Source organism: Aspergillus chevalieri, chromosome 1 (assembly GCF_016861735.1).
Source record: "Aspergillus chevalieri M1 DNA, chromosome 1, nearly complete sequence".
Taxonomy (NCBI): Eukaryota; Fungi; Ascomycota; class Eurotiomycetes; order Eurotiales; family Aspergillaceae; genus Aspergillus; species Aspergillus chevalieri.
In genome coordinates, this window is record NC_057362.1 from 1,025,225 (window position 1) to 1,039,237 (window position 14,013).

The window sequence follows — 14,013 nt, forward strand, 5'->3', positions numbered from 1 at the left end:
TCTTACGTGCTTTCCCGCTGCCGTCTCCATCGCAGAACCCACTCTACCAATATCCCTAAATCCTGAGAGACCTCGAGGGCGCGGGCGATCTTCTTCGGCATTTCCGACGCTTCGTTCTTTTGGTCATCTGTATCTGCACCTTCGGGCCTGTCGTCGCCGGAAACCGGCTCCTCCCACAAGCCAGATGTGTCCACGACTGTGACGTGTCCGTTCAATCCAACCTCGAAACTGATCGAAAAGGTGCTGAGATAGTTGTTTTCGATGGCCGCATCGTTGATCGTGAAGAGTAGCATGATCACAGGGGCCTGTCCGAGTTGCGTCCGCAATGTGATGTCGATTTTGACGTCGTCTGCATCATTATCAGTCGACGCACCCTCCACATTAAGTCCCTTCATTAAGGCGTCGAGCTTCTGTTCATTTGGGTCCTGATTGCTTAGGATGGTAACGTCTCCTTTCCCGTTGGCTGTGCCTGATTGCGCAGCCTGCTGCTTTCTGTCGAGTTTCGTGGACCCCTGTCCATCTTGTTTGTCGTCATGGTCTCTCGACGAGGTATCAAAGATCTTCTGAATCATATTCTCCAACGTGGCATACTGACGCAGAACCTGAAACAAAACACCATTAGTAACCAACCAACAAAGGAAAGATCAGGAAAGACCTACCGGAAGGATCTCCGCAAGTTGACGGGGATGCGAAAATGGAATATCCCGCATGGTCCTGCCGGCAACTGATTCGAAGGCTTGGAATGTATAACAATGTTGCTTTTTACAGGGCTTGTCTTCTGAATCAAACGCCTGTACAGACAGCCGACGTTTCCTTCGGTCAGCCTGCGATGCCTCCTCAGTGTCAAAGCCCATAATATCTGCCCCAGACAATGGGGACGATCCCGGAACAAGCAAGCCGTCGTACGTCACCATTCTGAACTCTTGCGGTAATTGAAGGCCCAGCTGTCTGTAGATATCGGAAGCTGCAAGGATAGGAACATCAAGAGGTGGTTCTATTTTTGCAACAAAGCGGCGATTGGGCGTAGACGAACCCAGCATGCCTGAATCAAGCGCCATGGCATCGGGGTTGCCTTGGTTGTCGGAGCTCGTAGTCATTGGCGGCTCGGCCCAGTTGACCATAGAGACGTCTGGTGCAGCACTTTCCTTGGGAGCGGATGACTCATCGGTTTCTGTAGGTACCAGAACCTCGGAGTTCACCCAATCTTTGGACACGCGGAGTGACGGGTAACCCTCTTCACACTCGATCATGGCGCTCCACATCTTATGTTGATGATTATCGAATTCCTGGTCAGCGTTGTCAAGTACCATCGCGCCAGGCGATGTGCTTTTTCGTTTCGCATCCAAGATTTTTGCTTGGTATACCCAGTAGTCCAGACTGATTCCGATTCGACCTCCCCTGTGCAGAGATGGTCGACCAACCCATCCACTGCATAGATGCTCGTAGGTTTCAGAAAACTTCGAGTGCCTGCTTTCCACGTCCCAGATCCGTTTCAAGCTCTCGTAAAGGCCTTCGATAGCCTCAAAGCAGTTGACTTCTTGACTGAGTCGGTCCAACTTGGCCAGCCATCGCAGGTTCTCATAGAACCCATTCAGCGATTTCCAAGCACCCCGTTCTATCTCCTCAGGCGATTGCATCAAATCCCGCCTCAAGACAGCAGTAGCCTCCTCTCTCCCCTCACCCTCAGTAGCTTCCGGTGTCGCATATTTCAAACTCACGTCTTTCACTGTGTGTTTTCCCGGATGGAATTCGATTTCCAAATCGACGAAGTTACCCGCAATGCTGAGGTTGTCCTCCTGCCAAATCGATTCGAATCCCTCAAGCTGTCCCAATCGTTCAATACCCTCCCTGCACACACCCCTCCCCGCAACACGAGTCCGTAACATCTGGACAACATCCTCAATATGTCGCCTCCGCTCTTCATCACTATCGCGAGCATTTCCAAGCTTAAATCCCTGCATTCCGAGCGCGTGGATATCGCTATCGTGCATGCCAGCCCCAACCAGAACCTCATGCGTTGCAGGAGACGGGCTAATCCCACTGTACCCGCCAAGTGCTAAGAGGGCCGATGGCGAACTGAAAGTAACTGGATCATCGAGCCCCGCGGCTGCAACGGCAAGAGGCGTAGAGTACTGATGCAGCGGTGCGTGACTCCCACCACCACCATGAAAGTGCCCCGACGCCGAGGGGCTTCTTGCCGATGGTGACTTGTGTGACATGGGACGGGCCATGGGAACTCCTGCTGGCCTGGGAGAGGAGGTTAAGTGCGTTGGTGTTGCACCTGGATTCTGTTTGGAAGAGGGAGTCGCCATGGTCGTACTTGGATCCCTACTTCCCCGGAAATAAGGTTGTAAAACAAAGAGAGAGAGAAAAAAAAAAAAAAGGTAAACCCAAAAGACTACTTGTTTCTAAGGATTATCCGGAGAGTAGCTTCTTTAGCAAGAGCACATATATCCTAGGACTGTTTGTTGTCGTGAGAATGGCGAAGCGCGCAGCTGCAAAATTATTCAGGTTCTATGTATCACTCCGTCATCTCTTGAAAACATAAATGCAATTGGGGTATTAGGAATATTATTGATAAAATATAAAATCGATGGGCTACTGATCACCGACTCTCCATGATCGCAGCTTTTGAATTTGGTGAACTGCAAAGTCATGTGATAATATATGCAAATGATGCAAACTATGCAGTAATCGGGCTAATGATACCTTAGGCACAAATTCCCCAAGCCCTGATACGGAGATAGCAGAACCAAATTATTTCCAAACAGTGGCTGCAAGTCTGTGTATTATACTGTTTTTACAGCCAGGCACATATTGGGAATTTTGATCTCACAGCATACATCAAGGTTTTTCGTAACCACCTTTGTTACTCTCCGCTACTTACAGAAGATATAACAATGGTATTGATCATGCTCCGATAGCATGAAGCCACGAGATTTTGTGCTTGTCGAAAATAAGTGGTTGGCGTGTGGCCTAAAATAACACATTGTAGAGAAACGACATGTAGGAAGACCTCCCCTATACATGAATGAATGACAAGCTCCTTTATGGTATATTACCTAGGGTACTTGTTAATCAAATGATAATGCCTCTGTTGACAAAGCAAGTCCACGAATCCTGACCTTAAGATACTCGAAAGTTAACTCGAGATAGGAGTAAACCCTTCTATGTGAATTGTGCAATATGTACCCGCCTAGGTAGAATATCTGTAGTGAATAGATGCGCCCCGCTAATTCTGCTCGCCATTTCCTTTTCTTCGTTCTTCTCTCTTTTCCCTCTGTCGGTTTGGTTTGAACTACACAGCTAATAAGTTTTCCTGGTTTTCAACTGCAGCTTGCGTCGTTTTTATTCACCCTTCTACATTTTGAAACTTCAATTCTCATCTGGTCCTCTTTCTTTCTTTTTTCTACTTAAGCAATCCGACACCGAGACGCTGGGAATTGGAAGAATCCTTGGTAAAATCCATTCTTTATCATAAACGTGACATATGAAGGGGCTGATATCTAATTTTCTAATGGTATACAACCTTTTTTGACCTTCGAAAACGAACTTAAAGAAATTTAAAAAGATAATAGCGCCGCCGGGAACACCAGTGGATTGTGGATGGCAATCCTTCAATACCATTTCGACGTAAGAGATAATTTTGCGCACCGGCCTGAATATCGGAAATCTTAGGTTGGGGTTGGGGGGGCGGGGTTTCACGGACATCACATCTGTGAAGTGGATTGAGGTGAGGGTGACCACACCACCTATCTTCCTTACTTAATCACTCAGACAAAAGCGGCGAGACATCGGAATCAGAATTCAGAATGGGCCAAAGGGGAAGAGCGATTGGAAAATTATCTACAGGCGCTTGGGGAGACATTTAAGCAGCGCAAATGGCTATGGGGAATTTTGGCCATTGAGAATTGGTGAGCTCGTGAAGTTCTACGAGTTTAATCGATACACCAGCACTCTGAGCATCATTGGGTCTCGGCCCAAGGGCAAACTCGATGCTAGCAAAAACGCCCAAGCAATTACCAATATGTTGCTAGAAATTAAGAAAAGATGTTCTTAGACACATGAAAGCCAATTAAAGAAAATACTGTTGGTCATGAAAATTGCAGATTAATTCAATATGGTTCTCTCCTAGATACAGACGTTGGTTGACGTTTCAAGAACGCTCAATACTTCATCCAGGCGCTCTAATAAGTATCTGCGTGTAGCTAATGCCTTGGACCTCTCGAAACGCCTTTGTAACTTCAGGTATAGACGCTTCCAATCGAGGTTATCATCGGCCACGTCCTCTATCTCATGAAAGAACTTGACAGAGATCCTCGATCGCCAGAAAGTGTTACTGAAGCGAAAGTCCAAGGCTTTCTCCACATCGGTCACTGTCTGAGATGGAAGGCAATCAAGAATAATGTAAAGAATTTCCACCGGAATGATGTAGGTCCTGGCTTGCGATATCTCTTGACCAACAGGTCGACTGAATGTTTTCTTCAATTTTCTTCGTTCTGCTTGCTCTAAAGCCAGGACAATGGCATCTGAAACAGTCTTGGTGCGAACGGGATCTAATCAAAGTGAGCCATGTGTTGCCCGGTCGTCAGCACGATAAGCACGTAGATGAACCACGGAGGAAGAGATTGCCTTCTAAACTCATTTCTCGGTACCACAGCATGGCTGATTTCCTTGCATCTTTGTCGAAGAGCAACCAGGCATAAACAGGATAACCAACCCAATCCCAATGAGCCCTTAACTCCTTGGATGAGTCACGAAATTTGGGCGCTACAATGTGTTTCTCTTGTGTTCTCGCCATCGGGCGATATATCAGGCCTTCTCTCTCGTGCAAGGGAACTATTAGCGGTCCTGTACCGCCTGTATATAGTGCAACACCTAATATATGAATGTGCTGCTTTTCTGATTGTAAAAAACTAAGCGTCAGCCAATAATTTATGCTGCTTGATACTCTATAATAACTCACTCATGCGGATAACACTCCACCAGGCTTTTTTCTAAAAGATTGCAAATTTTCTACCTCATCAACGGTACATATTCCAGATTTATTATGATCACGCAGGCTTGGGAACTTTGAATCGTTAACATCAATGGTAATCCATAACTACAGATGTAGCAGATCAGACTGAAGCAGTAATGTTCGGCATCACGATTGTCGAAGAATTTCTCTCACTCATCAGCTGAGTATTCATCTGGAATAGAATGATGAGGTATCATGTTGTTATTGCGAGATTTTGGCTGAAGATGCTCATTTTAACGAAAGGTGCACCCTAATAGTAATCTTGACGTGGACGGGTACTTGGATGTTTGGCTCAGTCATAAGTAGCACCTTCACCATAATCAAGGCTGTTGAAAATAGGGGAAATAACCGGCAATGATATTAAACATACTCATCTCATTTTATGCATTCTCCGATTATTGTAATTAGACGAATGGGGGCAACATGCATCATTAGGGCACTATGCTCCACATGGTCACGTGTGTTTGTTTTGTTTGTCCTCTACATCGTCATAAGCGACTTCAACGCTTCAACTTCTTAGAATTGACCTTTTTTTGATTCGATGTTGCCGGATTCGTCCATATCTCGACACTCAAGATGTTTTCAATAAGGCTAGTTGTCCGTAAGGGACTCAGGTTCCCTAAACGGACACAGATTCGTTCCGTGACCACGCTGGACGGCCGTCCGTACATAGTAAGTCCTCGTCGCTCGCTTTAACTGTCTACTTACTCACGATTGTTTTATTAATATGTAGTATGTCATTCCGAATGAATCAGCCTCTGGCGAAAGCCATATCCTATCCCTCCTACCATCGAAACCGACAAACCCCAACGTGCCCATTGGAATCACGTCCAAATTACCACCAACGCCAGAATCCTTCAAAGAGAACCGGGGTTTTTTGAATATCCTGCAAGAAGTCGTTTCTAAACATGCGCACGAAGACCCGGACAACATCTCCCAGGCCCAGATGATGATTTCCACATCTGGAGCTAATCTGAGCTCCGGAGGGGTCTTGTTGACCGGTCAGAAAGCGCGGAGACGGCGGGCTAGCGCGGACTCGAGTGGCGGCGCCAGTGGTCAGGGTGGTGCTGGTGGTGCTGGACGAGGAGGATGGATACATGTCTTCGATGAGAGAAGGCCACCTGAGTATGGGCGGATTCCATGGTAAGGGAATAATTGTGCGGGTATGATGTGAGGGTGTTACTGACGGATTGACAGGCCTGAGGACATTTTTGGGAGTCTTGAAGTCGATGGTGAGGGTAAATTCGTTAATGGGAATGGGAATTACCAACCGAGTGGTATGATTTTACAGTTGACAGCAAGACTGCCTTTAAGCTGACCATCGCAGGTACATACCGAACTATTACTCGAGACGGAATGTAAGTGCTTGATTCGAATTTATATTTGAACATACTAACTCGAAATTCAGTATTGCGCCAAGCCCATTCCTCAGAGGGAAGTTGGTCCAGAGACTACGCGAAATCGAATCTCAATAAAAGGATGCTGGGGCTATATAAGTAACGATATGAATGTTCTGTATTATACTTTTGGTGTACCATCCCATAAGCTGCTGGACAGTTCGCATACCATTATCTCGAGAGTTACTATAGGTAGAGTCAGGCGAAACGCTACTTGAACATCATTCCAAACGCCATTCCATAGCCCCAGCCCAATACAAAATTAGTATGTCACTTTCGGAAAAAGTCGGTAATCCGCTGAGAGCCATCAGTTGACTTCTTTTCATCCGCCTTCTTCACTGGTTTGTGGTTGGATTGCTTCCAAGGTGAAACAAATTGGGTTTTCTGTTTCTTCTGCTCCGTCACCCCAATCTCATCATTACTATCGGGTGGATGTTCCCTCTTGACACCAGGTACTGGCACAGGGGCGTTGTCCTCGCTCCATTCATTGTCCTGTGTCGTCCGATTCTCATCGTTATCCTTGGTGACTTTCTGTTCCGACATGTCGGATGTCGTATTCTTTTCGCCTTCAGTCTTGACAGGCTCATCGCTCTTCTTTTGTTTTGCATTAGCGAAGAAATTTGCGATATTACTTTTATTCTCCTTGCTGTTGATTGGAATCAAAAAGTCGGGCGAGTTGTTCCCGACCTTGCCAACTTCCTTTGAAACCGGGTAGCATTCTAGTTCGCCCTTATAAGGCTTGAGAATGGACTGCAGGTCATTCGACCATGTGGTCCGGTTGGGATCTAGCCATGTTTTCATTGCTCCGCTATTCTGGTCGAGAACAACTGGCATTCTGTCATGAAGGAATTTTAAGTAGGGGTTTGAACTTGTTGTTATGATGGTGTAGGTATACAATTCTTCGTCGGAGTCTTGAACAAATGTGTCAGTCCAGGAACAGCGTTGAGAACAGAGCAAGAAGTCTCCCGGTTACCTTCATATCGGACACAGTCCCAAAGCCCGGCGAAGCACATCAACTCACCGTCTTTGCGCTTGACGAAGTGCGGCACCTTTTCCTTTCCCCCGGGACCCTTTTTCAGCCACTCGTAAAATCCCTGACAAATAACAATACATCGCTTCTTCCGTTTCATCGATGTCCACATTCCGCGATCTTCAATTAGCGAGTCATCCCGGCAATTAATGGTTCGCATGAGAGAGCCGTAGTCAGGCTTGCGTTTTGTCCAGAATGGGATAAGACCCCATCTCATGCTTTGAAGCTTATATTTGGTCGCACTCTCATTTTCAAGACCAAGATATTGAGTATTATATTCGTCTTCTTGCTCCCGAATTTCTTCCTGAGCTTTGTCTGTAGCTTCGTCTTCTTCGGTTTCTCTTGTAGCTCCATGGTCTCTCTCTCCAGGATCGGCGCAATAGACAACACCGTTGTATCCAGGCGCAAAGTTGTATGTTTCGCGTACTTCATCATCTCCCGGGGCGTCGTCGACTTGCATGCCTTGCTGCTCGAGGCGTTGCCGGACGAAGGCCATGCGCTATACCAGTCAGCGCAAACGCGGTGCGGAATGGACGGCATACCTACAACGCCTAGAGAATATCGCCCGCACATTTTGCAACTAATTATGAACAGTGTGCATATGATATTGTCATGTATGAACCATTGCCAATTCTTCTGGCGTTATCGCAGTTATTCGTGCTGTTAACTGTTATCCGGTTATGACTTCCGACGTCATAGCAAAGGCGGGAGCTTGGACCACCCGCAGCCATTCTTCCAGAAGCGGCAGAAAGTTCTCCAAATTCAACTTCATACATTCTCTCGCAAAAAATATTGCGGATCTCTTTCAACTTATTTTTATTGATCTCTTGAGATCGTATATGGTCGAGCGCCATTGAATATACACCATGCTCAGAGCAGCATCGCGGCGCGCCTGCGCCTCAGCACAAAAAACCGCACAGCACACCCCTCAACCATTGCCACGATCAATATCAAGTAACACCAACCGTCCTACGCCCCTCCACACGAATTACAGACTCCTGAACCCCCTCGTCTCTCGAAATGCCTTCCTCCAAATCCGCTACCTCAGCTTTGCGCAACGAATGAGATATGGCTTCCGTGAAGCTTCCAAGGGAATCTGGCGCAAAAACCCCATCCTCCTCCCAATCGCCCTTATATCCACCATCGGAGCCGGTCTACTATTTGCATACATCGCCTATATTGAGATTACTCGCGTGGGACCTCAGTACCACAAGTTCCCGCCGCCTGTGGCCGAGACGCTCCGGACGGCCGTGTACTACACCGAAGTGGACCTTAACCCGCCTAAGGCATTAAAGGCATATAAGGAGGCGTTGCATATTGCTGTTGAGATGGGGTTGCATCCATTCTCGGACGAGGTCATTGGGATCAAGTTGCAGGTGGCGATGATGTTGGAGAAGGCGGGGTTAGTTAAGCCGGCGATTGATGTGTTGGAGCGGACGAAGGTCGAGGCGCTGAACTGGGTAGATGATATGCGGAAGAAGAAGACTCTCCAGAGCAAGGAGGCGGCTCTTGTGTCTGATAGGAAGAAGACAGAGGAGGATAAGGTTGTGGTTGACGACCCGGAAATTCTCGAGGAGCAGAAGAGAATAAGGGAACTAGAGGAGTTCGAAGATCTCCAGCAGGACAAAACGCTCAAGAAGACCGTGGGGATACAAATGAAACTTGCGGAACTCTACTCAAGCGACTACATTCAGGATGAGAAGAAGGCTGAGCAGGCGCAGGTCGCTGCTGTTGAATTATCATTGAAAGAAATGTACCGTCGCCAAGCTCTCGGCCTCCCTGTTGGTGGTGGATCGCAGAATGAGAACAGTGACTCCTGGTTGAACCTTACGGAGATGGCCACCGCCCTTACTGATCTGGCAACCACCTACGTCACCCAAGAGAAGTACGAGCTCGCCATGCCACTTTACCTACGCGCACTGGACCTGCTTCGCGTGGATGAGGGTAAGTCCCCGACTTGCAAACAGGTCACACTTCTCAATGGTGTCGCTACAGCGATGGCCGGACAGGTTCAGAGAGGGATCCGCCAACAACAGCAACCTGTTCCCCGCGAACAAACCATAGATGCCGCCAAAAAATGGGCGCAAAAGGCGATTGATGTCGCAGCCCGCATACAACCTCCCGTTCGTGACGAAGATTGTGATCTTAGCTGCGTGGCGGCAACGTATAACCTTGGCGAACTGGCGGAGATGCAGGGAAAGCGTGAAGAAGCTGTTAAACGTTATCGGGAAAGTAAATCACTGGCTGTGGGGCTCGGGTTTGAAGACGCGGTTGCCGTGGCCGATGGTGCTTTGAAGCGATTGTCAAAGAAATGAGCCTCGGATGCTTTTAAAGTGATATCTTGTATGTAAAATAGGAAATCAAATGTGATGTATGTGGACCGCATACTTGTATAGAAAGCTCTTGTTACTACATACTGCCACGTATACATCACATTGCGTAGCTTGAGTTCAGTGTCTAGTAGAGTCTACCGCTTACACAGAACAGATCGCCATTCTATGATTCAGCTCTTTTGAAGTCACGTCGAGGGAGCTGTTCGACTATAAGGGGATTCAGCTCCCACTCATCAAACAAGTAACTGGCTGAGAAGGCAGAGCACGGGCGCTCCGAAGTACAGCTATTACTGCCGGCTGTCAATAGTTGAAATTAATCCTACAGCAAAGTACCAATATCACCTCACTGGACTTCGAATATAAGAATATTCCATCGTCCTCTACTCCAACCGTATCGACGTTCTCATTTCTCGTACCATTGCTCCTTAGTGTATACCAAGCATTGTACAAGACTGTTGTTTTTCCTTCTATCTTTCCCTTCTGACACTTAGCTAGTCCAAAAAGGCCAGTGGCGTGTGGTTTACCATAATGATTCACTCTATGGAGTGTTTAAAATTGCATGGTTCAGCTCAGACCAAGGAATTTAATAACTAATTACTGACGTAAATTCACAAGTCCATCTTGATCATATTCGTATCGCATCTCCCGATCCTAAGGCAGTCAGCGAAGAGATAGACCTCACTTAGAAAAGGGCCAACTTACCCAATACCAGTTGAACCCAACACCCTCGCAAACTTCCGAATATCCCAGAATCATCGGCGGTGCACTCACCGTCATACTCTTCTTCAAATTGTCCAATGTCTCCCGAATACTTTTCAGCTTTGCTGCAACCAATGTCCATGGATACGCAACGGCAGAATAACCCAACTGGGCAAGGTCTAACGCAGACAGGTTCTCCGTCTTCCCGCCCTCGATGATGTTCCCGAAAATGGGAATGTCAACCTCCTCAGCGCATCGCTTCATCGCCTCCCGGTCTGGTAGGGCCTCGACAAAGACAGCGTCCACGCCAATACGCTTGAACTCTCTAGCCCGGGTCATTGCTTCATCCCAGCCATGGATAAGGGCATCGGTTCGCGCAAGGATAAAAATGTCATGGCCCTCGTTGCGGGCGTCACATGCGGCTTGGATTCGTGCGTATGCTTCACCGCGGGAGACGACGGATTTACCTTTTGTATGGCCACAGCCTACACTAATCAACATTCATGTCGGAAAGCACATTATAATCCTGACCAAAAAGATGGAAAGGGAGGAAACTTACGCTTCGGCCACGTCTGATCCTCAATCATCACACCAGCCGCTCCAGCAATCGCAAACGACTCCACCGTCCGCTTAACATTCATCGGACCTCCATACCCGGTATCACCATCTGCCATAACAGGCACGGTCGTCACACGCACCACTTCCTGGATCTTCCGACACAGGTCCTCCATAGCAATGTAGCCAGTATCCGGTAGTCCAAAGGCACTGGCCACAGCATACCCTGCTAGAAACACCATCGGGAAGCCTGCTTCTTCCACCAAGCGGGAGGAGAGTCCATCATAGCTGCAGGCATGGGCGATGATCTTGTTGGGATCGTTGTGGGCTTCTAGCATCATGGTTCGGAGACGAGATGCCTGGGCGGAGGGGATTCGGCCGCGTACATTCTCGAGTTGAATAGGTAGGGATGTAGTGGTACCGTCTCCGCTGAAGGTTGGTTGATCGGGAGTGGTGAATTGAAAAGGGTAGGTAACGCTCATTTTGGGCTAATTGGATTGTTGAACGGAAGCACGTGTTTGCAGTTAGATGAAAGCAATGCTTGTGGGAAGTATTCGATTTAAATACTTGTCAATATGTTCTCTCTGCGCGGATATTTTGCACATTGAGCAGGCGGGTATTTGGCAATTTCCGCGCTGAGTGGCAACGAGCAATTTACAAGTACGTACGGGATGCACCCAAAATGGCTCAATGAAAGTATGAATAAGTGTCTGAGCTATCCCCCTCATTCAATTGATGTAATACTATTAATCAGAAACAAGGAAAACGTCCAATCGCACCATACCTATTGGAATTCAGTGATAATATCGCGCGGATATTACCAATTAACCGTGACGAAAAGAACGATCAAAGTTACCCCATGGGGTAGAAATGAGGGGAAGATGAAGCGTATGCCGTCTTTAGCTTGAAAATCCAGGGAAGTCACAAGTTAATCACTGTGGCCCTGTATCCCCGCGGGGATTGGAAGACAGGTATATTAAAGCCCTAGTCGTTGACATACAACGGCTCGCTAATACGCAAAAATCACGCCACCATGGAAGCCGTTAAGGATACAGAGTCACAACATGTGGAGAATGCCGAGTCCATAGACGCGGAGAAGAATGCTATCCAGCGTATCCAAGTCTCGGTTTCCGAGCAAGCTTACATCCGAAGGAAGGTATGGTCTCTCTTCTGATGATTGAACATTTTCGCAGTAACTAACATGCTCAGTTCGACCGCCGCGTATTGCCCATCGTTTGCATCCTCTACGTTCTCTCTTACCTGGATAGGGGTGCGTACCCATCCTGACCACCCTTTCCATCTGTTGCTGAGAAGAAGAACAGGAAATGTGGGCAATGCCAAAACCGCCGGCCTCGAAAATGATTTAGGGCTCAGTGACTCGCAATGGACCTGGGTTCTCAATTCATTTTATATCTGCTATGTTCTTTTCGAATGGACCACGATCCTGTGGAAGCTCCTCCCTGCCCATATCTACGTGGCCATGCTATGCATCTGGTATGTGATTCCTTCCCATGATTCCTATACGAGAGCTGAGGATTGTCCAGCTGGGGTGCGGCAGCCATGTGTACCGGTGCAGTGGACAACATGGCCGAGTTGATCATCTGTCGATGTTTTCTGGGCGTTTTTGAGGCCGCATTCGGAGCCGGAGCTCCATACTTCTTATCGCTGTTCTACCAACGATATGAACTTGGATTCAGGGTCTCACTGCTGCTGGGGATGTCCCCCGTCGCCAATTGTTTTGCCAGCGCCTTGGCGTATGGAATAATACAGATTAGACATTCGATCGCATCGTGGCGGTATCTGTTTATCATTGGTAAGTTCTAGGGCCTGACAATCTCATTTACCTTGACTAACGTAAGCAGAGGGTGCACCTACTGTTATTTTCTCTGTTGTCGTTTTCTTCTTCCTCCCTGACTCTCCGGGCACGGCCAAGTTCCTGACCGAAACGGAGCAAACTCACGCTGTTGAGAGGCTGCAGACAGTTGACCACACCGCAAAAACACGACTCGACCGTAGACAAGTTTTCAACGGACTGGCGGACTACAAGAATTATGTGCACACGGCTATTCACTTTTGTTGCAACTTCTCCTTTGCAGGATTATCCAACTTTCTCCCCACCATCCTCAACGACATGGGGTACACATCAGTCGATGCACAAGGTCTCTCTGCTCCTCCCTATTTCGCGTCATTCTTGCTATGCATTGTGGCAGCGGTTGTCTCAGACCGATGGGGAGGAAGAGGGCTTGTTATCGCATTCTCTGCGACTGCTGGGATGGTTGGCTACCTGATCCTGGCGGCTGTGCAAGATGAATACAAGACTGGAGTGCGGTATTTGGGTGTTTGGCTTGCTACTTGTGGAATCTTCCCAGCACTGAGTATCAATATAACCTGGCTGTTGAATAACCAAGGCGGGGATTCCAAGAAATCTGCCGGGATGGCGCTGCTTGCGGTTTTTGGGCAATGTTCGAGCTTCGTGAGCAGTGCCGTGTTCCCCAACTCCGAAGGGTGGGCTTTTCGCCTCTTTCATTCAATTCGTGGGAAAGAATCCGGCTAATCTCTGCTCTTTAACCACAGTCCAATTTATATCCGAGGTTGTGCCATTGGATGCGGCTTGACAGGATGCATTGCGATCATGGCCCTGGGACTTTATGCAAAACTAACCCTTGAGAATAAGAAGCGGGATAGGCTCTACGGTACTGTGTCTAGGGACGTTCATGTCGATGTGACCAGAGATGGAGATAAGAATCCTCAGTTCCGCTATTTGACCTGAGAGTGTGTAGCTAGTACCGAATGACAAATGAAGAGTAATATATTGAGAAACTTCTCCGCTCGTAGACCATATAATATAATTGTGCTCTTTGGTGTGGTTGATGCCAATAAGATTTGTTCCACCTTTCCCCACACCGTGGAGACGCAGAACCCTTGCCATTTCGGGTAAGCATGACAGGGGACCGCCTCTCTTCGGCTATTCCCAGTATG

At 47.8% G+C, this 14,013-nt stretch overlaps 6 protein-coding genes across 6 annotated transcripts; 3 read left to right on the top strand and 3 right to left on the bottom strand.

Annotated features, from left to right (window-relative positions):
- Positions 1-2: 2 nt before the first annotated feature.
- Positions 3-2,312, bottom strand: ACHE_10360A (RNA polymerase II mediator complex middle subunit MED1; the record flags this gene model as incomplete). Its single annotated transcript, XM_043278409.1, has 2 exons — positions 3-602; positions 660-2,312. The coding sequence occupies 2 exons, from the start codon at positions 2,310-2,312 to the stop codon at positions 3-5; spliced, it is 2,253 nt and encodes a 750-aa protein (XP_043131480.1).
- A 3,284-nt stretch (positions 2,313-5,596) lies between these two features.
- Positions 5,597-6,495, top strand: ACHE_10361S (uncharacterized protein; the record flags this gene model as incomplete). The annotated part of the gene is made up of 5 exons (XM_043278420.1): positions 5,597-5,692; positions 5,754-6,163; positions 6,218-6,297; positions 6,348-6,378; positions 6,429-6,495. 5 exons carry the CDS (start codon positions 5,597-5,599, stop codon positions 6,493-6,495), a joined length of 684 nt encoding a protein of 227 aa, XP_043131481.1.
- Positions 6,496-6,687: 192 nt separating this feature from the next.
- Positions 6,688-8,020, bottom strand: ACHE_10362A (SOS response-associated peptidase; the record flags this gene model as incomplete). Its single annotated transcript, XM_043278431.1, has 3 exons — positions 6,688-7,328; positions 7,391-7,946; positions 7,994-8,020. 3 exons carry the CDS (start codon positions 8,018-8,020, stop codon positions 6,688-6,690), a joined length of 1,224 nt encoding a protein of 407 aa, XP_043131482.1.
- A 293-nt stretch (positions 8,021-8,313) lies between these two features.
- Positions 8,314-9,762, top strand: ACHE_10363S (TPR domain protein; the record flags this gene model as incomplete). The annotated part of the gene is made up of 1 exon (XM_043278442.1): positions 8,314-9,762. One exon carries the CDS (start codon positions 8,314-8,316, stop codon positions 9,760-9,762), a length of 1,449 nt encoding a protein of 482 aa, XP_043131483.1.
- Positions 9,763-10,374: 612 nt separating this feature from the next.
- Positions 10,375-11,516, bottom strand: ACHE_10364A (isocitrate lyase/PEP mutase family protein; the record flags this gene model as incomplete). Its single annotated transcript, XM_043278453.1, has 3 exons — positions 10,375-10,431; positions 10,483-10,964; positions 11,039-11,516. The coding sequence occupies 3 exons, from the start codon at positions 11,514-11,516 to the stop codon at positions 10,375-10,377; spliced, it is 1,017 nt and encodes a 338-aa protein (XP_043131484.1).
- A 551-nt stretch (positions 11,517-12,067) lies between these two features.
- On the top strand, positions 12,068-13,804 carry ACHE_10365S (putative MFS transporter; the record flags this gene model as incomplete). The annotated part of the gene is made up of 6 exons (XM_043278464.1): positions 12,068-12,190; positions 12,244-12,304; positions 12,357-12,528; positions 12,579-12,847; positions 12,897-13,539; positions 13,609-13,804. 6 exons carry the CDS (start codon positions 12,068-12,070, stop codon positions 13,802-13,804), a joined length of 1,464 nt encoding a protein of 487 aa, XP_043131485.1.
- Between the last annotated feature and the right edge of the window lie 209 nt (positions 13,805-14,013).